Genomic DNA, 26,121 nt, shown 5'->3' with positions numbered 1-26,121 from the left:
TGGTCAAGCCTTTGCTCACTAAAAATCGATAATTAATCGCAATAAGATCAAGTATAGCAAGTAGATCGAGCCCCATCCCCCATGGTTTATAATGTCACGAACCATCCGTGTATGCTTTGTTAGAGCATTGAATCTACTCGACCTTTTTAGTGCTTAAAAGGCAACATGGCCATTCCAGATCATAACTTTACAAGCTCACAAAAGATTGGAAAATCTCAACAGCATGCACTTCCTAGAAGAGACTACCAGATATCAAATTTAAGCAACTTCACATGCAACACGAATTGTGCAGTTCAAGCCTGTGCCCGGTGTAGATGGCATCTCAGAGATATTTACTTGCAATAATAACGAGCTTCCAACTGCAAACTCAATCTTGAAGCAAAAGTGTGCTGTTTATTCATCAAAAGAAAAACGTTGCTTGTCACTGAACTCGTGATTTTCGAATCTTGACCATCAGCATAAAGGACGGCTCACATGTTATAGTCAATATCAGTTCTTGAATAGTTCACCTCATGTTAGGGGTGTTCACCGGACCGCCCACACCGCACAAACCGCCCACACCGCACCAAACCGCACCACAAAACGTGGTTTTAAATTTTTGTGGTGCGGTCGCGGGTTGAATTTCTTACAAACCGCGCGGTGCGGTGCGGGTTGTGGTTTTATATTTAAGTATCGCGGTTCAAACCGCACCGCACCGCATATAATAATATATATATATATATATATATATATTATATACATATATTATTTTTTATATTAATATATTACATCTTTATTTATTAAAAGATTATACTGACTTCGTGATAGACCGAGTCCATATAGATATGCATTATATTTCATATTTGCCCAATTTAATAGTCTTTACTGTAACCCAATATTAGCTCTAATTTGTATTCGATTCTTGAAATGTTCTACTCCTTTTCAATATAACATTGTTTTTTGAGTTTGTATTTGTAATGTGACCACACTTGAATGTTGATTAGGTCCCTGAATGAAGAGACAAAAATACTTAGTGACTTCTAAATTTTATTATAATTTTTAATTTTTATTTTTTATAATTTTAAAAGCGAAATTGTTAGACCGCACAAACCGCATAAACCGCACCGCACCGCATTTATGTGGTGTGGTTTATGTGGTTTTTTATTAACACGGTGCGGTCGCGGTTTGAATATTTAACCAAACCGCATATACGGGTTGGTCTGCGGTTTTAGAGAAAAACCCCACCGCCCGCACCGCGAACACCCCTACCTCATGTGCTACATTGAGGACCTGATTATAGACGGACGAAATTTACGTATAGGTGTGGGGTTCCCAACACATAAGGTCCCAAAATTTTTTAAATCTATGTAAATATATGAAATATGTAGAGTATATATAAATGAATCATAGTCCTTGACAGGAGGGCTCATCTAACATACAGTTTTTTAACTGTGAAATATGTAGAGTATATATTAACGATTTATTTAAACTAGAGTTGGAAGTGTCAGAAATTTGTTATAATCCTAATAGTAAGATACATTATCTAACAACTATAAAACTGTACCGTGGATAAACATTCTCAGGACATTAGGGTCCTCAAAACTGATTTTGACTAGGGTCACCCAAATCTCTAGCCGCCCCCTGGCCTGTGCTGCGCCGCTGCCCTAATCTACTATCTATAATCTACACTCTACACGAATACCGTCCGTAAGAAAGTATATCCAGGTGCAACATATGCCATATATAGTAGGAGGGAATCAGAAAGCGGCCAACTCAAGCAAGAAGCTGGAACTGGGAAGAAACAGATCACAGATTGCAAGAAACTTCATTAGTAGCATCACTGCTATTAGATCACAGATTGAAGACTCTGCAAAGTCCAATGACAGAGTAGCACAAATACAGTTTCCATGTCATACAGTCGTACTAGTATTAGTTTACATTTCTCTCTTTCAATTGTAAATTCTTCATTAAGTATTTATAATTAATAATTGTATATACTTCATTGTCTCCATTTCTGGCAGGTTTTCAAGACTGGAAGGAATATCTATTGAGTAATCTAAGCAGAGAATTAGCTTTTCTTCTAGCTTTGAGTGATCCGTCAGCAATCTCTCAAGAGAAGGAATGCTTCTTAGATTCAGTAATTACCTCTGTGCAACTTCTTTGGCATCTTTGTGTGGTTCAGCCTGAGCCCGGGACGGCTCGTTTCCACGGCCTGCCGCTTAAGGTTTTTACTCCGGCATTTACTCTGGCATGCCAAACTCAGTTGCGACCCGTCCCGGCTCGCACAGCCCGCCCGATTGGTCGGCTCTACTTACAGAGACTACCAAATACCAAGTTCAAGCAACTTCACATGTAACATGAATTCTGTTCAAACCTGTTCCACTCGGAGATATTTCCAAACTGTAATGGTACTTCCAATAATAACGAGCTCCTGACTACAAACTCATCTTGAAGCAAAAACACTGTTTATTCATCACAAGTCTATCGCAAGAAAAATTAGTGGAAAAAGATAGTGGTAAAATGCATAGACCTCAACTTTTAGACTAACATACATAATTTGGTCTAACAAGTAATGAAGCTATTCACCAAAGCTACCATACATTGCCAAAATAATAAATAAAATTTTTTTTAGAGATTTCCCTGTGTATCAGAGCTTAAAAAGCAACTTGTAGAATAATTCACTACCAAGAAATATAAAAAACCCTCCCTGTAAGCCATTGTTTGTGATGTGACGGCAAGAACACAATAGCAATGTAGTAAACTATAGCTCGGGGTAAAAAAGAAGGAAAAATTGGTGATTGAAGGCTTGGAGTTCTCTTCCTCTGGTCAAATCTTTGAGTATAAATTGACAAACTAAACTAGTTCCCTACTATTTAATAATTAAAAGTCCATGTCCCATATTTTAAGATACCAAAAAAAGTAATAACAACAAAATTTATCCATATTTCTGTAGTATGTCTTGACGCTGAACAAACTGCAACCCATAAAGCTCCTAGACATTCAAAAAATTAGTTCATGCCAAAGATCCCCACCCATCTTATATCAGTAACTACGTACAACTGTTATAACAAAGACAGGCAACTAAGATTAGCAAGAAAAGAAATGAACAGCAACTAAGCACAAAGATTATAACAAAGACAGGCAAATAAAATTCGCAGAAAGAAGAATGAATCAGCAACGAAGTACAAAGATTATATCACCAACTTTTACTGTGCCAGTACATTTTAAGCAGAAAAGATTTTTAGGTTTGGTTACGGATGTTATTCCTTAAACCACATACCATACGTTACAAACCAATCCTATTACTTCCCAAAAACAACTTAAGAAATACACATTACCAAGGAGGGTTAGATCCCTCTTTTATGGAAGGTGACCTGGAAATTGTTCTGTCATTTCTTCCAAGCCTTGACATACTCCTTCCAACTTTAGGGGTAGCAACCCCAGGGCTTGCACCACGATAACTAGCACGAAGAGATTCATCAACAGAGTGGGAGGACTTGGCAATGGCACTTCTGAAAAACTTCTGAGCAGCAGGAGACAGAGTTCGTGCACCTGGACTAGCACTTCCCCCTCTAAGTGGTGAATGTAGTGGTGGCTTCTGATTCATCTTCGACCTCTCCCTAATCTTACGAGCAGCGTCCCTAGACAAAGAATGAGCCTTCAAATCTCTTGTAGGTGGCAAAGGAATCTTAAACTGAGGCCCGTCACCACTACCACCTATATCAAACGGGGTATCCTCAGGGTCCAATCTTAAAGGAGTACCGTCAATTTCTCCCCATGTAATAATCGGCGACTCATCAACTCCAGGAGCAGGCGACGGAGTCTTCACATAACTATAACCATTATCCGCTTTCTTATTCGACTCAACATAAAACGGATTAGGCGTCTTCCTTAGATCATCCAAATCATACTTCTTCAACTTATCACCAGTCCTATCCGACAATGAAAAGGGATGTGGTGTCCCCCCTGCAACCGGGGTATAAAGCACAGCCAAATCATCCTCATCCTTCTTCACCGAATCAATCATCTTCCCATGAAACCTCGTGTTTGCCCTACTAATCTCCTTGGTCAACGCACTAAGCCTCTCATTCTTCTCCTCATCCGTTAATGCCAACTCACCCTTATCTGCCGGATGATACATCAACAAATTCTTCGCTGTATACTTCCACCCTTCCAAACTACTCGGTGGCTGATCTGATGTGCCATAACCATCCGTAATCCTATCCCTCTTCACGTCCTCAACACTCTTAACCCCCTCCTCCTTCTCCCCTTCCAACAAAAACGCATACCGCTCCCTCTTCTTCTTATTCACCTTTTCAATCAACTTCGAAAAACTCTCATTATCCTCGCTCGTATACCGCCTAAAAAACCCATCCAAGCTCAAACTCTGATCAATCCCCCCATCATCAACCCCCACACCACCACTCAATTCATCATTACCAACACCATCAACAATCGGAGTTTTTTCGATATCAACGGAAACACTATTTCGAAAAAAAGTCGAGCCAGGAGTCTTGACCTTACCTTGACCATCCAGAGCACTCACCTTCCCAGCTCTCCGCTCAATAATCTTCAACTGCGCATCTCGGATCTGAACCGGGTCGCCCGTCCGAACCGCCTGGAGCCAATCCAACCGGTCCCGCAGCTTCGGAATATCCGGAAAGAAGTCTCTCTCAATAATCTTCTCGATCGCCGCCACGTACGAGTCTTCATCAAGAACAGCTTGCCGTTTTCTAGGGTTCGATGATGACGACGAAGACGCCGATGAATTGTTGTAATTGGGAGTTGAATTGTTGTGTTCGGAGAGAGATGGGGAGGGAGAGGAGAGATTGCGTGGCGAATGGCCCGGAGAGAGTAGCATGATTAGGTTTAGGGTTTGTGATGAAGATGTGTAATTAGGGTTTGAGAATTGGGGATTTTGAAAAGAGAGAAATGGTTTTGGGGGTGTCGAGGATCGAGGTAATAATATATGACGTGATATCAACGCGTCTAATTCCGAATGGATGTCGGTTCACAAATTGACCAACAAAAAACATGTTTGGAGAAAGAGCAGTGCACCCATGTTCACTAAATTTTATTTTACGTGGGAAAAAAGAGGATTAAAAAATTTAGATTATCTAATTTTTTAATTTTAAAAACTTGTGAAAAAATTAAGTTTCAAAATTTTAAAACACATCCAACCAAAATTTTATTTTATATATATAATTATATAATATAAATATTCTCATTTAGAAGACTAATTAGACATATATCTTCGTGAAACATAGACACGGCGTAATGAAAAATTAAAAATATTTTTTCATGTATAATTTCTAATTTAAAATAATTGTGAAGCTATTCACAGTAAACGTCTTTTGTATTATTATTGTGTTCGATAATATTTTATATTAGTAGCTGTTGTATTTGCATATTATAACTTATAAATACATACATAATGTTTGAAAATTATAATACAAAATAATTTAAAATATCAGGTCATTCAATAATATTTAATTTATAAATTAAGTATCTAAATCAGTAACTTAAAAAGTAAAATGCAAAGTGATGGTCGAATTTTGTCTGTTTTTATATTTCAGGGTCCTAAACTTTAGATTTACAATATGATGATTAAGCATTACTTTAACTATTCGAAATGGTATGCTAAAGTAGGGCTGATTATTCGGTAAAAACCGAACCGAATTACCGAATATCGAAATAACCGAAATACCGAATAAGCTCAAAAACCATAACCGAATAGTGAACCGAATTTAATTCGGTTATTTTACCAAACCGAATTTTTTATTTCGGTTAAAACCGAATACCGAAATAAAAAACCGAAATTTTGTAACAATAAACAAAAATCACAAAAATAAAAGAGAAAATTCACAAAATAATGAAGAACAACATCATTACATCATTTAAAGTTAGTTTAGTACATTAATAACAGCATATATATATATATATATCTATAGAATATAAATCCTGAAGGCAAATACGAGTCACTTTTACTATGGTTACCCCTCGCGGATCTCTTTTTTACAAAACTTGCCATTGATCATTACTTCCCCTGCAGCAGTTGACTTATGCGGCCCTCTCTTTCCTCCTCTTTTAACTTTATCTTTCATTTAGAAAATTCAAATATCAGAAGATTCATTATTTTCTCCAAAGCTGCTTTTTCCTCTTCCCCCCAAAACTGCTCCTCTTCTCTCCAGTGAAGCCGCTTCGTCTCTCATTCTCTTCTTAGTAAACGAATACTGTTTTTAATGGACCGGGTATATCTTCAACGACGCTTAAATTTAGATATATATTGTTTTTTTGTCTGCTGTTGATATATGTTATATGTCTCTTGCACAGGGAAGAGAAACTCATGCTGCTGATGGGTTGTACCATGATTGGAGGACTGATAAAAACGCTTTGGTTTCGCCGGTTCTTTCCGATGAGATCTGTATCTGGATTGTTAGAAATCTGGATTCTTTAAAAAATTCATTTCGTTAATCTGTTCCTGTTATAATTTTCACATCTCTCTAAATCTTTTCGTTACGACATATACCATGTAGGTAATCCTGTTCCAGCAGTTAACTTGATCGGACCGGTCTCGCAGCCGGTTGCGGTCACTTTTCATGCAGTACGCAGCGTAGAACTCCTTTGTCGGATGTTTCTAATCATTCTTTCTTGCGAAGTACGCAGGTAAACCAACTGATTGCAACCGTTATAGTTCAATCTATGACAGCTTTTACATTCTCCTACTTATCTCTTATTTCGTTGTATATTTTCATAGAAATCAACGGCACACTCTCCTCAAGAAATTATGATACATATGCCTGGTCTGTTGTGCGATGAAAATTTCCAGTTGTTATGTCCTCCAAATTTGACGCCGGGTAATATACATGTTACTATGTACTATAGTTAAATTAAACGCAAGTTATAACTTATGACTAACCATTTGATTATGCTTTGAAAAAGAACCTGATGTGCAATCTCAGAGGCGTTGCCTCCCCCTATTTCGAGTACCAATCAATGTGAATCTCCGCACGCTGAATATTTTCCTCTTGATCAGATAAAGTCAAATATAATTTCAAGTATAAAAGGTGATTGACTGTGTTATATTATAGTATTAGTATATATTTTGTTCCATGCGTTGGAATTTTTTTACATGCATGGGAAGAGTAAATTGAAAAGGAAAGAAACTTTTGCTGTTGATGAAGTTAATAAGAAACTAGCTTTTGGCCATCAAATGCCAGATAGGATCGTGGAGTATGTAGTGGGCTATGAGGACGTTGGTGAGAGATTAATTTAGATGTTATTAGTTCACTTTTAATTTTTTTACAGCATACCACTCCCATACCCATTGCAGAGAAGTCCAGAATTGTTGGTCTTGATTATGTTAATGCAATCTGTTTCGTGATGATAGTAGTATGTAAGAATTATTTAACATTATATGTTTGAAGGAATAGTATACCGTTTTGTTTTTCATATATTCAAATTGTTTGCAGATACCAATGATGATGAATATTGGCAGCATTATGAGAATCTTAATGCGCGGTATGATAAGAATTTTGCCAAAGGTGTGTGTGCTGTTGAAAAGATGCCCGGTATATCAGTGTTCACGCATGGCCAGTGCTGTAAGTCGGGTTACCAGTCGACGTGGTCTTAAAAATTTTCGTTGATGATAGCAGTGGACACAGTACAAATATACTGATAATGTTGTGTTTAAGGAAGTGTTCTACAATATACGTGTAACATAGTATATGTAGTGTCCGATAGATTGTCTGTAGTTTTTAAGCATACCAAATTTGGAGTCTTCATGTACTCTGTCTTCTGTTTTTATGCTATGTTTCTTATTGTATTAAGTCAGTTTGAATAAGTTTGAAAAGTAAGGTATTACAGTAACTTTGAAATGGTTTGATCGCAGAGATAGTAACACATCACGATGATGTTGTAGTAAATGCTTGATGTGTGACGTTGTTAAACTTCTCTTTTGTATACAAAGCATTACTGTATTAGTATTACTTCCTCCGTCCCTAAATACTTTTTCTGTTTGTACTTTTCCATTTGCCAACACACACTTTTGATCGTTAATATCTTTCATTTTGTAGTAGCATTAAATATAAAAACTTCACCGTATTAAAGTACTCGTGAATACGAATCTAACAAGATCACTCATGACTATATTTAGTTTTATAGATTAGATGTAAATTAGTAATTTGTCTCATGTTATGAACAGTACCGACATTACAAATAGAAAAAGAAAAAATATACGGAGGGAGTACTTTGTGGGAGTGGAAGACGTTTTTGAGTAATGAGTTGTGAACAGTTCAGCCCACAATTTTATCTGAAGTGGTGTGTAGACTGAATATTACAAAGTCTACCTGTTTTTGAAATGAATAGAAAGCAAGCTTGGAGTCTTCGGCCGTGTTGTTTAGTTATACCAGATATTTCATGTATATCAGTTCAAAAGCAATTTTAGGTTTCGTGTTACTCGATTTTAAATAATCTAACCAGAAAGAAAGTCAGACTCAACAATTATGTTAGTAATATATTTTGACAAATGAGTTGCTTTAATTTCAACTTTGCACTCATTGCAGAAGATAAAAGTTTTCTGCAATGTGTCAGTAGAAGATGTTGTGTAGTGATTGTAGTTGTTCAAACTGATCGAGTGTATCACATAATTTCTTCCGCATTAACTCCAGGCCCTATGTCTAGCTATTGGTGAGTGCTATTATACGTCGGACACATGTATAAAAGAAAAGCTATAATACGGAAAAAATAGAATTGCATTATACGACTCTAAAGTTTTGAAAGTTTTTAATATTTAAAGTCATGTACAATTTTACAATTTGAACGTAAAGCATAACGTAAGTCAATGATTTTCAATCGTGCATCAGACCATTTAAGATAAAGATGTAGTAGTTATATTAACATATTCTGAACTAAACAACTGAATTTATCACTGATTAGAGATTAATATTTGAGTATTAAAAATTAGTAAGGTGGTGGATAGTGGTTATTTTCATATTGGATTGGGTATACAATATATTACATTTGTGCCTCATAGTGAGCATACATTACATGCATAAAAGAAAAAATTTAAATTTATTTGATTGACAATAACGAAATCCTGTAATTTAAAGTATTTCTAATCCAACATAAAGATAGTGTTTATATGATTATTATATCTTAAAACTAAGTTGATAACTTGATACGGTTATATAGCGTAACCTGGCCAAAATTTTTAAGACCTTTCATAATATATTCAGTCTTAAAGGCTTTAACGTAAGTTCGTCTCTGTTTTTTGATTGTGTTTTAATACAACAGATAAAGGATCCGGTATATGTTTATACAGTAACATTCTCTTAATAACTTGCTATATTTTCAAAGGATAAAAGATGTATGTGTCACGAAAAAAAAGTAATATGTTGACCTACATTGGGCTAATATTGTCTTGATAGAGAATACAGTCTTTTACTATTATATTCTCACGATATTATATTACATGCATGAGAAGACATATACAATTTTATGTATATGTCTTAAAGGCATATGAGTCTTTCATAGTATGGGGCCGTTTGGGTGAACTTAAAATAAGTGCTTTTTGCTTAAAATAAAAAAATAGAATAAAAATTAGAAATAAGTTAAAACTTATACTCCCTCTGTCCCATTTTAACTGATGTTTGACTTTTTGACACGTATATTGAGGTGTAAAAAAATAGTATCTACGCTTAATAAAAAGATTTAATTCTTATATCAAATAAAAGTTTAGATTCTAAACTTTTATTTGATATAAATTTTATAAACAATAATTATGTTTAGATGTGATTTTTTTAACACCTTAAAATACGTATAAAAAGTCAAAAGCAGTTAAAATGGGACGGAGGGAGTGAGTGATTACAGTGTTTGGGAAATAAGAAGAAGTCCTGAAACAAAAACTAGCATTCCTAGCTTTTTATAAGTGCTTCTTGACTTTTTACACAAACGGTACAAATAAGTGTTTCTAATTTATAAACCAGAAGCTCGACTTTTAAGGCGGAAACAAACCCCCCACTAAATTCAGTCTTAAAGGCTTTAATGGCTGTTTTGTGTGAGGTTTGAATATGGGAGGAAGTAATGATGAGCCATTAACCAGTCCCACACCTTTGGTTTTGAATTTGAAATTTCAAATATGGCTGCTACTCTATATTTGCCATAGGCATGTTATGATTCATCTGTGTCTCACGTGCCGCCCCTGTTCGCTTTCAAACATAATTTAATTGGTACATATTTAGAGTTTAAAAAAATGAAATACATTTATGGTAAATGCAAGGGTATGATATTTGTATAGTACATGAGACATAATTGTACCAGAAATGCAGTTATCCTTTTGTTTACAAGCCCACCGTATCTATCTTTGTTTTTTTAATATAAACTGGCATTTAACTCGTGCAAAGCCCGAGCGGATATATAATTCATAATTTATTATTATAATTTAAATTTTAACACTATATTATTAGTATTTTAGTATTAATAAATTGGATTTTAATTAAATTATATTAACCAACTGATTATATCTTCTAACGGAAATTTAGCTTTCACAATTTATTATCTATCTATAAATATTTTTCTGATATTAATATGTGACAGTTTGTTATTCAATTAATTTTAAATTAAAATTTTCATATTTCATATATCTTCATATGTTACGTAATGATTCGTGTTTGTAATGAAATTGAACACGTTAGAGTTAAATTTCGAGTAGAATACATTATAATTAAAAAGTAGCGTCTCCAATTATTTAAATGTATCAGAACCTGTCGCGCTTAGGTGCGGTTTACCTTGGTTCACGTAGTTTGCAGGCTATTACGTGAGCTCCTGGGTTTACCCAGTGCGCACCCGAAGGGTAGCGGCTGCGGGTTCCTACGTTAAAAAAAAAAGATATTCAAAATTGTATATTTATTATTAGTTATATATTTATCTATAAGTATTTTTTAATATTAATATATGTTATTAACAGTAGTTTCACTTTTTTAACTAATTATAAATTATATTTAAAAAGATATTAATATACATAAGGAGTGTTTTTAGTATATAAAACTGTTTAATAGATATTTACATGTTGTAGACTTTTAGTTTTAGACGAGAGTACTATACCAAAATTTTGTACGAATACAAATTATACTCATGTTGGCTTTTTATAATATAGTATAGATGAGTAATGCCTTTTGTATTATTTTGCTTTAATTATTACAAAAGGAAAATGAGTCCAGATTTTAATTGCTTTTTCTGTCATTTTGCTTAAAAGATTTGTTTCATATATATGACTCTGGAATCCGTCAAAAAAACATATATATGACTCTGCAAAAAGTTGAAAGAAGTATATAATAGCTTCAAAAAGATTTGGTTAGTGAGAAACTAAGCCAAATGAATCACGGGGGCAATGTTTGATGGGTGACTTGGGAACATTTCTACTTCATAATTATTACACATAGTAATAAACAAGAAATATTGTTTGTTATAAAATTAAAAAATATAAATTATTTAACAAAAATGTGAGTCGTTGCCTAGCTGTATAAATTATTTTGATTATAAAATATAAAATATTCGATTAAAGTGCAAGGCGTCGCCGAGCAGCGACGCCGAGAATCAATTAATAAAAAACGAATTTTTATATACTAAAAAATATTACTAATTCAAAATTTTTAAAGGAAAACAAATTTTATTGATTATTGAATTTTTTTTGAGATAAATATAATATATTGGTTCAAATTGAACCTCTGTAGAATGTATGACATAAACATTATATATGTGATAATAATTAACTACTCCCTCTCTTCCCTGGGTAGTTTACTTTGAGGACGAGAGTTTGACACATATTTTAATGCTCATAGAAAACGTAATTATTTTATTTTTTAATCTTTTATTTTTTGAATAAAAATTTAATATTTGAATTTTTATACACAAAAATAAAATCTCAAAAATAAGTTACGAAACTATATGTCTTATAAGTGTCTTAAAATGCGTGTCGGGGTGGAAGACAACTGTAAAGAAATGAGAGTGACGGAGAGAGTAATGTAATAATAAAATAATATCAAATAATACTTTAATATTGAAATACATCTGAGTTCTAATGTGATTATGGGCTGTATTCAAAAGCATCCATGTAAACCTTTTGTTTAAGCAATTTCCCCCAAGCTCTTTCATATTAGCCCAAAGAATATGCCGGCGTTAGCCCAATTGTTATGCTTCGGTCCAATTAGTTAAATAAGAATGCTCACTATGTTTCGTAATTCGTATATACCTATTTAGTATTAAACAGAAATTCTTAGAGACTTATGATAGCACTTTAGTCCCTTTTAGGGCCTATTGTTTAAAACATTTCCATTCAATTTTTTCAAAGTACTCCTGACTAAGAATATACCGGCGGTAGCCGGGCAAAAGTCCTAGTATATATATATATATATATATATATATATATATATATATATATATATATATATATATGGGTCAAGTTCCAGGGAGACCTTACATCTTGAGAGACCCTAGAGACCCTCTAACAACCGTCGATTACATCAGTACAATATCTATACTCACAAGGGCACGCTGGTCAGAACATGTGGCAAAATACAAGGCTAAAAACATAAATACGAATTTTATACGGAACCTATGAAGGAAAGATTTGAACTGATTATACAACAGCGTCAATCATGGGATATTTTAATATTGGAAGGTTTTATTACAATTAACAACTACATTATTAGAACAAACGAAAAAAAAACTACAGGCGCGGAAGAAAGCTCCATAAAACCCTAGAAACGACGACGACTGAAACAGACATGGATGAAATAAGGTTCGTTATATGAAAAGATATTCTACATACTGTTCCTTTTCCTAACGACTTGTTTATGAAACTCTAACTAGAATCGCGTATGTTATTTTCCATTTTTTCCAACGTACAGGCATGATCGATCGATTGTTAGACTTAGCCCTTGCTTGCTTGTAGAAGCTTTGTCCTCTCTGACTCAGGATCAGAAATCATGGATTTGCTCGACGGGTTTTGGTTCTGTACTAAGTTTTGAATTGAAGGAGTATCCTCCTGAGGTATCAAGGTTCCTATTAATGGCATTTGAACCAAATCCCCCCTTGTTGAGGTTGGATGGAAGCATCAATCATGGATTTTCTTATTTCTGGAAACTCTTGCACAACTGTATATTAAAAAATACAATATCATTATCATATCGAGGCGCAAAACAAATTTTCACAGAACCCTGGTATCAAACTCAGAGTGCATCAGCCATGAATGAAAGAAGGTTTCGCAGAACCCTAATATAAAATATTATCCATATTGTTAGACAATCATCATCGACACTCATCGCTGCAACTTATCTTCAAAAGCCGGGTTCGAGAAGCATTGCAGATTCTTGTCATGAAGAAAAGATGAGATGACAAGGTAGGAGAGTTACATGATTCTATTGTATGTTCTTACCAGACTCATATATGGATATGACATGGGGTTAAGATTTGTTGAGATTATTGAAAAAAGAGAACATGCTTTCAAAACCCGAAAGTTCAAGACTGGGGTCATTGATAGATCTTCTCCAAAACACCTAAATAAAAAGTCAGGTTTTGATTATATATTACCTGAATAATGAAGTTGGGTGTTTTTTGTGATCCTTATATTTTTCGTAGTTATATAACCTTTTAAGAATCTAAACATTGAACATCTTTGAGCAACGTTTTGTTCTAGTTCATGGAGATGGATATGGGGTTGTATGGATGTAGATGATATGGCAAAGCTGAGGCGTCGAGATTCAGTGATATTGGTTTGGTTTGCTTATAACTGTATGCTTTTCAAAAGCTTGTATGTATCTTCCATTATCCTATGCAGAGAGTTTGCAGCTTGAATTGGGTAGTGAACGTCTCATTGATTTGTGGTGGATAGGTAGTCAAAGTAGATTGGTAGCAATAATATTTTTTCTATTTTTGTTATGTTGCTTTCTTGGAGGTTGTTCTAGAGAAAGTTTTGATATTGTCAGGTTTTATGTTTTCTGTTATTTTCTCTTCCAAGAGTTTACAATGTGTTCTATATCGTGTTCTATCTAGTATTCTACTAACTATCTCTAAGAGTTTGTTAAAATACTTATTAGATCAAAAACCTATGGAATATTAGTAAAATATTTAGTGATAACAATAATTTTTTCTCAATTTTTTTTGCTGCTTTCTGGGAGATTGTTATGGGAGTTGTGATGTCGTGGGATAAACTAAAATTTTTTCTATTTTAGATTGGTAGCAATAATATTTTTTCTATTTTTGTTATGTTGCTTTCTTGGAGGTTGTTCCCGAGAAAGTTTTGATATTGTGAGATTTTATTTTTTTTGTTATTTTCTCTTCCAAGAGTTTAAAATGTGTTCTATCTTGTGTTCTATCTAATGTTCTACTAACTATCTCTAAGAGTTTATTAAAATACTTATTAGGAAGGTGACAAGAATAATTACATATTAATATTAAAAAAATTAAAATTACTATAGTATCAACAAAATTCTACTAGTAATATCTTCAAAACCTCTTGTATTTATTCCTATTATGGTTTAAAGAAGAAATTTTTTTTTTCTTTACCGTTCTCAATTTTTTATGCTGCTTTCTCGGAGATTGTTATGGGAGTTGTGATGTCGTAGGATAAACTAAAATTTATAATTTTTAACACTCCATTCACGAACACCTTAATGAATCTACCAATAATATCTTCCCACCTTATTTTATTAAAAATTATACAAGAGATTTAATCGTGAAATTTTTGTCGTGTGTCTAAAGAACACCTTCAAGAATCTTGGGAAATTAAGTTAATAATTTAATATAGAAAAAAAGTCTAAGATAGTAAAATATAGTAATAAATAAAAGATATTTTGCGGAAATTACAAGTAGAATCTCATTGATATCATTGTAATTTTATTTTATTTTGATACTAAAATGTATTTATTTTTATCACTGTTATAAACACGTTATGGAATCTCCATATAAATTAATACATTAAATCATTAATATCAAAATTTTCAATTCTCTACATAAAATTCTTCTTTAAACGTTAACGAAAAAAAAGATTTTCTCCTTTAAACCATAATAGGAATAAATACAAGAGGTTTTGAAGATATTATTAGTAGAATTTTGTTGACACTATAGTAATTTTAATTTTTTTAATATTAATATGTAATTATTCTTGTCACCTTCATGAAGACGTTATGGAATCCCCTGAATAAATTTTTATTTTTTACAAAATGGTGTTAGATTTCTCATTAGAACCTTAGTATTTGAGAACACCTTAATAAATCTCCATATTAATCAAAATAATAAATCTCTATTAGTAAATTTTAAAAGAACACAACCATGTATTTTTATTATATGGCTATATAACACGTTAAAGAATCTCTATCTGAAATTTTAAATTAGCAGGTAAGATTTTAATAAAGGTTCTACTAATAATACATATTACATTAATTCTTTTGATATAAAATTTTTATCACGTGTTTAAGTAATGCCTTAAAAAATCTTGTGAAATTAAGTTAATAATTTAATATAAAAAATATAAATTAATCAATATAATATAGTGATAGCACAGCCTCATTCATATCATTGTATTTTTTTAATATTTAAATGTATTTATTCTTATCACTATCATGAACACGTTATGGAATCTCAATATAAATTAAAACATTAAATCATTAATAGCAACGTTTTCGATTCTCTACATGAAATTTTACATTAAACGGTAACAAAAAAAAAAAAGCAAGATTTTTTTTTCTTTAAACTATAATAGGAATAAATACAAGAGGTTTTGCAGATATTACTAGTAAAACTTTTTTGATATTATTGTAATTTTAATTTCCTTTAAATATTAATATGTAAATATCAACTTCATGACCACGTTATGGAATCTCCGGGTATAAATTTTTACTTTCAAAAAAAATGTTGTTGAATATCTGTATATGGAATCAATAAGAAAAAAATAAATTTGTAAAAATAAATTATTCCGTAAGTTGTGTTATATTGGTGAATAACTCATTGATCAATATAATTCTTACTCAAATAGTTGAAAATATTTATACTTTGTCATCGAACTTTTAATAAAACAAGATATTTGATCTTGAAGTTTTTATCCTCCGTGTAAGGAATACCTTAAAAAATCTTGTGAACTTTAATATTAAAGTAATAATAAATACAGGAGATTTTGCGGACACTACAAATAGAACCTTATTGATATAGTTATAATTTTTATTTTTTGATTTTAATATTAAAATATAATTATTATCACTTTCACGAACACGTTATGAAATCTTCATATAAAATTAAGTGTTTCACTAAGATATTATGTTTCTAATATTTTAACATTAAAAATTTTTATGCTATATTAATTATTATTATATTATTCTCTAACTACATTAAGATTCTACTAAAAAAATTTATTCAATGTTTCGGAAATCGGTCATATATATTATTTAATTTTGTAATGTGTTCTTTTCAATTAAAGTTAAATTTAATTTTAAATAATTTAGTGATGCATTGTTAAAGATTCTACTGAGTGAGACATTAAACTTTCTATGTAATGACAAATTTTTAATAATATTATTAAAATTGTAATACGGGTTCTACTATGAATAAATGTTACATTAATTATTGTGATATAAAATTTAATGTTTTTTCAATAAATATTATGATTTTTAAGTTTTATCCATTTTCACTTATCTTATAAAGACTTATTTTGATGTTCAACTATAAACATTCATTTAGATATTATAGTATAAGATTCAATATATATTATCTTATAAATATAAAGAGTATTATTTATTTAAAATAAAAATTCTATTAACAGTATAAAATATTTAAAATAGTGCAATTGTGGGTATACTTATGAACTCAACAAAAGAACATTAATCTGAACACTAAATAATATCTCTCGTGTGATTTACAGAGTCATATTTTGGATTCAATGATCCGTTTAAGAACACGATCTTAGTTAAGCATTGTATCTTAGTCGAGCATTTTATCTTAGTCATATAGCATCATCAATTTATTAGAAAAAGTAACTGAAACAAATTATAAGGTAAGTAATTAATGACATTAATGAATATAGCTGATATATGGGAAGCCTGATATATGCAAGCCTGATTGCTTGAGCTGGTGAATCTTGAAATCATTACAAATCTTATTAAAAAAGGAAATATACTGATTGGATACATAAATTGTATATAAAACAATACGTATACTTTTGGAACTCGGTGCATCGACAATGAACCTCTTGTGGAACTCAGTCAGGGACCTGCTATACCTCAAGAACTGCATTCCTCCCTTACCTGCAAAAGGATGATTGTGAACCTCTGTAAATTTTTTCACAAAAAATCCTCCAACGTCGTGAATCCCAAGCACAAGTTCTGCATGACATTCGCACTTTGTTGATATAGTTCTTCTTCTTTTTATGTTCACATCAAGATTTTTATCTTCCGGCCGACCTGACCTAGAACATACGTAATACTTTGTTATTGTGTTACCAAATCTATCACTCTTTTCGGTTGACCAACGGACATCTAATCCAGATTGTCTGTCGTATTCCTTATAAAAAATATAGCCCGGATCAAGATCACTGAAACGTTGGCCCAGTTTAGGTTTTAAGCTATTCAAATATTCGGGAATCCAGTCCTTTCCAAGGTTCTTTAGATCAATATCAACACCATTAAAAAGGCTAGAATCCTCGTGTAAATTGTTGCTTGAAGCATCTGCAGAACGATAAAAATAAAACATGTATAGTCCATTTTATGTTTCAAACAAGTCAATAATTTGATTCGTAGAATTAAAAACACATACCAGAAAAAGATTGATAAGATCGATTGATCTCCATTGAGATGATAGAGCATGAACGTACAAAAAAAAATAATACGTACAGGCATCAATCAGGGATATAGATTGTCTTCATTATCTTTATATTAAAAGGAAGGTTTGTTAATCAATCTGTGATTGATACAATGAAACGTAGGTATTATAATTTTGTAGATTAAAACCCTTCCGTCTACTGCCCTTATACGATTTAAATAGTATTTATACTAATCTAACGTATAGTAAATCTGGCCACATGTTTAAAACTGATCCAACGGTTGTATAGCTGGTCTCTCTAGTCTCTCGCCTTGCCTCGGTCTCTTTTGAACCTCCCCCTATATATATATATATATATCCCCGATTTGAGTTTTTTGGAACTTCCCCTTTCTGTCTGAAGGAGCGAACTTAATTACAGCAATTTACACACAGGAGGACACAGTACACACAGCAAGATCAATGTTAGCATGAGTATCATAAAGATGAACAAAATGCAGTGGAGTAATTAAGAGGGATGTGGTTACCTTTTGGATGATAGTATATAGCTGGAGGAGTGTTGTTTGTTTACTAGCTTAACCAATTGAACACTTACCAGAGATGTTCAACAATTTCTTCTTAAAACCTAATTTTACCAGAATATATAAAAAGCATTCTTTGATGCTCTAATATATATGTTGACAAAACCTGATTCCCATAGACTTCCCTCTTTAAAGGAGCAAACTCGAGAAAAGTAAGATATTAAGATATATTAAAAAGTAAACTTTTATGTATATAATAAAAAATATATATTTTATTTTAAATATTTCGGTTATTTGGTTTTTTCGGTTAATTTGGTAAAAAAACCGAAAAAACCGAAATACCGAAATAGCCAGAAAACCATAACCGAATTAGGTACTGAAATATTTCGGTTCGGTTAACCAAACCGAAATATTTCGGTAATTTCGGTTCGGTATTCGGTTAACCGAACCAAATGCTCAGTCCTATGCTAAAGTCACTTTTTAATGAATAATGCATAGTTTTTTTCTTAAAAAAATTGGTTAATAGTCATCTTTTTGAAATATAAAATCAATATTTGACTATAACATTATAAATTTAAAATTTAGTAATCAAAATACAAAATCAAATAAAGTTCAATCACAAATTTGTAATTTACTCTAATTTAAATAAGATCTCACAAAATTTTATCATCAATAATTTTATTAGGATATTTATTCAATTCGATTATATATTTTAATGTTATAAAATAAGAGGTTTGGTGTGACTTAAAATAAGCATACATAAAACGTGAGTTATCCTTATAAACTTTTACACATTTTCAACTTCGAGACACTGAGAGTAAATTTTTTTGGATCAGATTGTCCAAACATTACAGAATTTTGAGTTATTAGAGAAAATTAAAAGGCTCAGACAATAATTTATAGGGTAGGCATTCAGATGATTTACAAAATTAATCATTTCATTATTGACAAAGATTGCACTTTTATTTAAATTATCCTAATTTTAGGAGAACACAGAAAAACTGTTTAGTTGCACGATGTAATTATATAAATTTTGAATTGTAAATTGAAAAAGGTCTTCTGTTTTAGTTTTTAATTTTTTTTTTGGCTTATATTTGACGTATATCGTAAAATTTATATTAGCTAATTTATCTTGTGACTTAACATGATTTATGTGACTTATGTGATAAGCTGTGAGTTTAAAGCGTCTTTTTGGATAATTTTGACTTATTAACATCTTATGAGTTACTCCCTCCGTCCCAGCAGATTCTTTACAGTTTCCTTTTTGGGATGTCCCATCCAATTTTTTACATTCCAAAACTTACCAAAAATAATCAATGGGTCCCACCACTTCCCAACTTTTCCTCCCTTTTCACACTACTTTTACTCCACTATCTCTCTTTTATTCATTAAAAATTGATGGGTCCCACCACTTCACCCACTTTTCTTACTCTTTTCCACTACTTTATACATATTTTTTAACCTCCGTGCCCAAACCAAACGTAAAGAATTGGCTGGGACGGAGGGAGTATTAAAATTTAAAAATATAATAAGAAAAATAAAAGTGATTTATGGATAATAGGATAATTTTTATCAAAAAAAAGTTCAAAAAAATTTAGTAAAAATACCAAACTAAGTTGTGGCTCTTAGAGTCAGTTTGTGACTTTAAGTTAGTTCAGAACTTATTACACAAACAGACATTTGCTAACACGCTCTCAGGAATATCCATTCGATATATATTTAATATTATACTAATACTGTTACATTAATTGTTTTAACATCAAAAAATTTAAATTTGTACTCTCTCCGTCCCAGCCATTTGTATACAAATGGTTGGAACACGGAGATGAAGAAATTGTGTAAGAATTGAGTAAAGTTAGATGAAAAGTGGGTATAGTGGTGGAAACCATTTATATTTGATAAAAAATTTGAGATAGTGAAGAGAAGGAACGGGTGTAATAATATTTATATTATTATAGAATAGAAATAGTGGAAAAGAATAATTGATGTAATGATATTATATATTATAAAAATTTATTATTTTTGAAATTTATATAATCGGTGATACGTCCTAAAAAGGAAATTGTACGTTGGAACCGAGGCGCATTTGCAGTTGCCTCTATGTCGGCACTAAATACAGATGCACAATATTCGATGACCATACAGTCATACACCATCAGACTTCTATATTTACAAACAAAACTGGAAAAGTCAGAAGTTTTGGAAAACCTTCTTTTCCACTATTATTAGCTTGAAAGATTCCACAAGTAGGCTGGTTAGACCATAGACATTTCAGTGTCTTCTTCTGTTGAAGTATGGAAACAAACAAATTCTAGAAATGCAGGTTGACAGCCTCCACAATGAAGATAAATAATTGAGATCCCACCAACTTGCTCGAACAGCTCTTTATTCCTATCCCCCTTCTCATGTATATATCAGGATCCTGACAATCGATTGTTACAGTAATGTTATTTCATAAGATTTAGGTGAACGCGGGCATGTCCCTAATCCAACATTTATATCCAAATTAACTACTTAGTTACATAAACTTATATGTCTTGAATAAGATTCCTTTCAGTTTCAGTGAATCAGTGGTAAGGAGTTCTGGCAGGGAGTGAAGTTGACGTCCGTCAACGCACTAGACAGAGGCCATGGCATGTCGTTGAATTTGCAGCTTCAAATTGCATTATATAGAGCTTGCATTGGCACATACCAGGATATTATAAAAAGATCAAACTTGCTATGGGGAGCTATACCATTAGCAACCACGTGTTTTTGATTTTGATGCATATTCTTTATGCCATTGCTAAGTCTAATGTGTTACCACAGGCCACTGTTACATTGTGTCATGATCATGAGAGGTCTGCTTTGTTGCAATTTAAGCAAAGCCTTTCTCTGAATAAGTCTGCCTCTTATGATCCCTCTGCTTACCCAAAAACCGAATCCTGGAAGGCTAGCGGAGAATTCAGTAGTGATTGTTGCTCATGGTATGGAGTTGAATGCGATGATACTACTGGTTATGTCGTTGGTCTTCACCTTGGCAGTAGCTTACTCTATGGCCCTCTTCGTTCTAATAGCACAATCTTTAGCCTTGTTCACCTTCAAACTTTAAACTTGGCTGACAATAACTTCAGGACTTCTCCAATACCACCTGAAATTGCCCAACTTTCGAGTTTGATCAATCTCAACCTATCTTTATCTGGCTTTTCTGGCCAAATCCCACCTCAACTATCTGGAATGTCAAATTTAACTTCAATTGACCTCTCCACAAACAAATTTTGTGGTGGCTTTCCTGTTGCCATTTTCGACCTACCAGCCCTGCTTGTTCTTAATGTTAGTGGCAATAAGAATCTCACTGGCTTTTTGCCGGAGTTCAACCAAACAAACTCCTTAACTGCATTGGAACTTGCTTCCACAAAATTTTCTGGTAACTTGCCAGCTGCAATCGGAAATCTGCAGTCACTTGCAAAACTGCAACTCGAAGAATGCCTTTTCTCAGGATCAATTCCGGCTTCCATAGGTAACTTAACTGAACTAACTTATTTATCACTTTCCTCCAACATGTTCACTAAACAAGGGAAGCTTATTTGGCTTGATAGGCTAATTAAGCTTACTGTGTTGAGCCTTGAAGATACCAATCTGTATGGTGATATCCCGCCATCTCTTGCAAACCTGACCCGACTTACTACTCTTAGCCTCGGATCTAATAACTTTTCTGGTGTTATCCCTTTGTGGCTGATGAATATGACTCAGTTAACTACGTTATCTTTGCACCAGAATAAACTAGCAGGTCCAATCAAAAGCTCATTTTCTCAACTCAAGAACCTTGAGAGTCTTTATCTACATGATAATAACCTTATTGGCACAGTAGAGGCTGGCATTTTTCTTAGCCTTGAAAAGCTTACATCTCTCACTCTATCTTATAACAAGATCACATTACTTGCCCACCATCCGGTTAACTTCACTCTTCCAAAGCTTAAAATGTTACAGTTGAGTCAGTGTAACTTAAGCGAGATCCCATATTTTCTGAAATTTCAGAATAGTTTGGAGGTGTTACTCTTGAGAGGAAACAATATTCACGGTGAAATTCCACACTGGATATGGAATGCAAGTGATCATCTGGAGACGATTGATCTTTCTGCTAATTTTCTAACAGCCATGAAACATAATCCGATGGCTCTTCAGAGTAAGAGTTTAATAGTCATAGACATAAGCAACAACATGCTGAAAGGAAATCTTCCACTTCCTCCACCAAACACAGTGCAGTATATTGTGTCCAATAACAGACTGACAGGAGATATTCCACCAATGATCTGCGATGGGAAGTCTATCAAAATTCTGGATTTGTCGAATAACAGCATGAGTGGACCACTTCCTCAATGTCTGTCCAGTTCTTTAGAAGCCCTTATTCTCCAAGAAAACAATTTTTCCGGTACAGTTCCACAAATATGTCCAAGTGAATGCAACTTAAGGGTGATGGACTTGAGCCGAAATCAACTATCAGGAGAAGTACCAAAATCATTGTTAAATTGCAATATGCTTCAAATCTTGGATTTATCAAATAACCAGATGGAACAAACTTTCCCCAACTGGTTAGGGAATCTTCCACAGTTACAAGTTTTACTTCTGCGATCCAACAAGTTTCATGGTGCAGTGGGAAGTCCTAGAATTCATACGGAGTTTCCAATGTTGCGTATTATTGATCTCTCTCAGAACTCTTTCACTGGTAATTTGCCTCTGGAATACATCAAGATTTGGAATGCAATGAAAGTTTTCCGTCCAGATATTGAAATGTATATAAACACAGAAGTAAATTTTGAAAACCGGAGGGTGCAGTGGACTGAGTCTTTTCAGAGCTCTATCATACTTACCAACAAAGGTGTGAAGAGAGTATACATCAAGATCTTAAATACTTTCACTGCTGTTGACCTCTCAAGTAACAAATTTACAGGGAAGATTCCAGAACATTTTGGAAGCTTAGAGGCGCTTCGGTTGCTTGACCTTTCAAACAATGAGCTTATGGGACCAATTCCTCCTTCCCTCGGAAACCTGACACAGCTTGAATCCTTGGACCTTTCACATAACAAGCTCTCAGGCTTTATCCCTCAAGAGTTAGCAGCACAGCTTAACTTTCTCGAATTCTTCAATGTGTCTTACAACAACCTTAGTGGCCCCATACCACAAGGCCTGCAATTCAAGACATTCGACAACAATTCCTACATTGGAAACTCTGGATTGTGTGGATTTCCTTTGTCTAAAATTTGTGGATGTGTGCAGTCACTAGCAGCTGATGATGATGAAGAGGAGGATGATAATAACATTTCTGATGATCAATTTCCAGGTGGATTTGATTGGGTATTCATTTTATCAGGACTTGGAAGTGGTCTTGTAACTGGCTTTGTTATGGGAAATATCCTAACAGATAAACACCCCTGGCTGATTGCTGGGATTGCTCAGAAGTTACGCGGGAAACAAAAGAACATGAAGAGGCGGAAGAGGCAGATCATTCCGGATCAGACAATGGTGCAGGTTTGCAATCATAAGTAGCTTAAGATGTGATTTCTTATTTGCAATTTGTAAATGTTGCAGGTTTCCAGTCACTGTGAAGCGCAGAATGTGATTATCTATTTGCAGTTTATTTTTGTTTGGTTCATCTTAGATTTGATCTTGGCATAAACAATCAAGTCTAAGGATCTTCTGATCATTGATACAACATAGAAGCACAACATAGTACAGAACTTAACAGGGGGATGCAATTTTTGTCTATACCATGTGCATGATTTTAGTTCCAGGCTCTTACCTAGAATCTATATTTTGAAATTAACATCAGCCCTAACCGCATTTCCATGCGCAAGAAGCAACCAAATCTCTTTTCATGCATCCAAATTTATAGCACCATTTGTAGACCTGTGCCCAAATTTATAGTAAGGGCAAACCTCATAAAGAATGTGCAAGTGACAGAGAAGCTCAGAGCTTTCTGGTTCTTTGCATCTCAGAAATTTGTAGATCAAACTTCCAGAAGATGCTGAACTGGTTCACCGTAAACTGATACAGTAAGCCATATTTAGGCATTAAGAACTGTGCACTCATCAAATTATTTTCCCAAACTGCTTTAGCACAGACAATAAAGACCTGTGTTATATCCCTTCTTGGAATTTTCTCAAATGTTGGTTTCCACTTGTTAATTTCTAGTGAGGCCAAGTTATAGTTAAAACTGTAGAAAAATCAGAATTAAATAATTAGGCAACCTTGTTTTACATTTTCAAAATTAAATTTTATTTTATCATCATTTTAATTCATCTTAAATCATGTAAATCATCAATATACTTATATAAAGGAGAAGCGAGGGGCGTATAGGTGGCGCATCTCACATCGCTCCGTTTTATTTTTCTAATTTTCTGGAATTTTTGGATGAAAAATATCAAAAATTAGAAATACCTTTTTTAGTTTCGGGTATATTAGAAGCAAGTTTCAGAATCTGATTTTGTTTCAGATTATTTATGGAATATAGTAGCTTGAAAGTTTTAATCTGATTTTGTTTCAGTACCTTTTTTAGTTTCGGGTATATTAGAAGCAAGTTTCAGAATCTGATTTTGTTTCAGATTATTTATGTAATATATTAGCTTAAAAGTTTTAATCTGATTTTGTTTCAGACTATTCAATTATGGAAAAGACAGATTATACTTATATAAAGGAGAAGCGAGGGGCGTGTATGTGGCGCCTCTCACATCGCTCCGTTCTATTTTTCTAATTTTCTAGAATTTTTGGATTAAAAATATCAAAAATTAGAAATACCTTTTTTAGTTTCGGGTATATTAGAAGCAAGTTTCGGAATCTGATTTTGTTTCTAAATTATTTATGGAATATAGTAGCTTGAAAGTTTTAATCTGATTTTGTTTAGATTATTTAACTATGGGAAAAAGTAGCACACAAGTCTCTCTGCACCTATAAATACCCCTATAGATTGTAGGGTTTTGGATCATCTAAACACAACCTCCTCTGTCTCAATACCACAACCCTACCTCTCTCTAGTGATAGCTCTCTTGCTTGATTTCTAACTCGATGGTGCCGTTCTTCTGCAACGATAAGTGAAAGCTGTTTATATAGTATTAAAAAGATAAAGGTTGTTGCAAGCAAAAGTAGTTATAGATCGCTATGTGGGAGTCGACAAATTCAAACACTGGAAAAGAATATAGTCTTGACATGATATTGATGGATGATATCAATAAATTAACTATTAGTGATGTATGTTTGTTGGTTATTCTTTTATAATATTTGTTTTGTTCATCGGACATGTTTGTTGTTGTTAATTTTTATATGATTTACTTTGTATACAGGAAAATATGGTGGAGAAGCGAGGGGCGTGTAGGTGGCGCCTCTATCATCGGTCCCATCTCACATCGCTCCGTTTTATTTTTCTAATTTTCTGGAATTTTTGGATGAAAAATATCAAAAATTAGAAATACCTTTTTTAGTTTCGGGTATATTAGAAGCAAGTTTCAGAATCTGATTTTGTTTCAGATTATTTATGGAATATAGTAGCTTGAAAGTTTTAATCTGATTTTGTTTCAGTACCTTTTTTAGTTTCGGGTATATTAGAAGCAAGTTTCAGAATCTGATTTTGTTTCAGATTATTTATGTAATATATTAGCTTAAAAGTTTTAATCTGATTTTGTTTCAGACTATTCAATTATGGAAAAGACAGATTATTTATGGAATATAATAGCTTGAAAATTTTAATCTGATTTTGTTCATATTATTTAATTATGGGGAAGAGTAGCAAACAAGTCTCTCTCCACCTATAAATACCCGTATAGATCGTAGGATTTTGGATCAT

General features: G+C 33.0%; 2 protein-coding genes and 1 long non-coding RNA gene across 3 annotated transcripts; 2 read left to right on the top strand and 1 right to left on the bottom strand.

Moving 5' to 3' along the window:
• Positions 1 to 3,146: 3,146 nt before the first annotated feature.
• LOC108223382 (uncharacterized) lies at positions 3,147 to 4,981 on the bottom strand. Its single transcript, XM_017397610.2, has one exon. It carries the CDS (start codon positions 4,838 to 4,840, stop codon positions 3,314 to 3,316), a length of 1,527 nt encoding a protein of 508 aa, XP_017253099.1. The 5' UTR covers positions 4,841 to 4,981; the 3' UTR covers positions 3,147 to 3,313.
• A 1,091-nt stretch (positions 4,982 to 6,072) lies between these two features.
• On the top strand, positions 6,073 to 7,967 carry LOC108222199 (uncharacterized). The gene is made up of 5 exons (XR_001806917.2): positions 6,073 to 6,230; positions 6,313 to 6,645; positions 6,737 to 6,836; positions 6,922 to 7,046; positions 7,452 to 7,967. It is a non-coding gene; the product is annotated as an uncharacterized LOC108222199 (long non-coding RNA).
• A 12,732-nt stretch (positions 7,968 to 20,699) lies between these two features.
• LOC108221874 (receptor-like protein 47) lies at positions 20,700 to 25,867 on the top strand. Its single transcript, XM_064092837.1, has 2 exons — positions 20,700 to 23,813; positions 25,622 to 25,867. The coding sequence occupies exons 1-2, from the start codon at positions 21,027 to 21,029 to the stop codon at positions 25,742 to 25,744; spliced, it is 2,910 nt and encodes a 969-aa protein (XP_063948907.1). The 5' UTR covers positions 20,700 to 21,026; the 3' UTR covers positions 25,745 to 25,867.
• The last annotated feature ends 254 nt before the right edge of the window (positions 25,868 to 26,121 follow it).

This window comes from Daucus carota, chromosome 5, assembly GCF_001625215.2.
Source record: "Daucus carota subsp. sativus chromosome 5, DH1 v3.0, whole genome shotgun sequence".
NCBI classification, from domain to species: domain Eukaryota; kingdom Viridiplantae; phylum Streptophyta; class Magnoliopsida; order Apiales; family Apiaceae; genus Daucus; species Daucus carota.
The sequence above is the reverse complement of the archived record's forward strand: the minus strand, read 5'-3'. Positions and strand labels throughout refer to the sequence as shown.

Bases quoted from the DNA above. Each gene is read 5' to 3' on its own strand.
- LOC108223382 (XM_017397610.2), bottom strand. From the start codon at position 4,840: ATGCTACTCTCTCCGGGCCATTCGCCACGCAATCTCTCCTCTCCCTCC.
- LOC108221874 (XM_064092837.1), top strand. From the start codon at position 21,027: ATGGGGAGCTATACCATTAGCAACCACGTGTTTTTGATTTTGATGCAT. The intron at 23,814-25,621 runs GTTTGCAATCAT...CTTTGTATACAG, and splicing joins CGGATCAGACAATGGTGCAG to GAAAATATGGTGGAGAAGCG.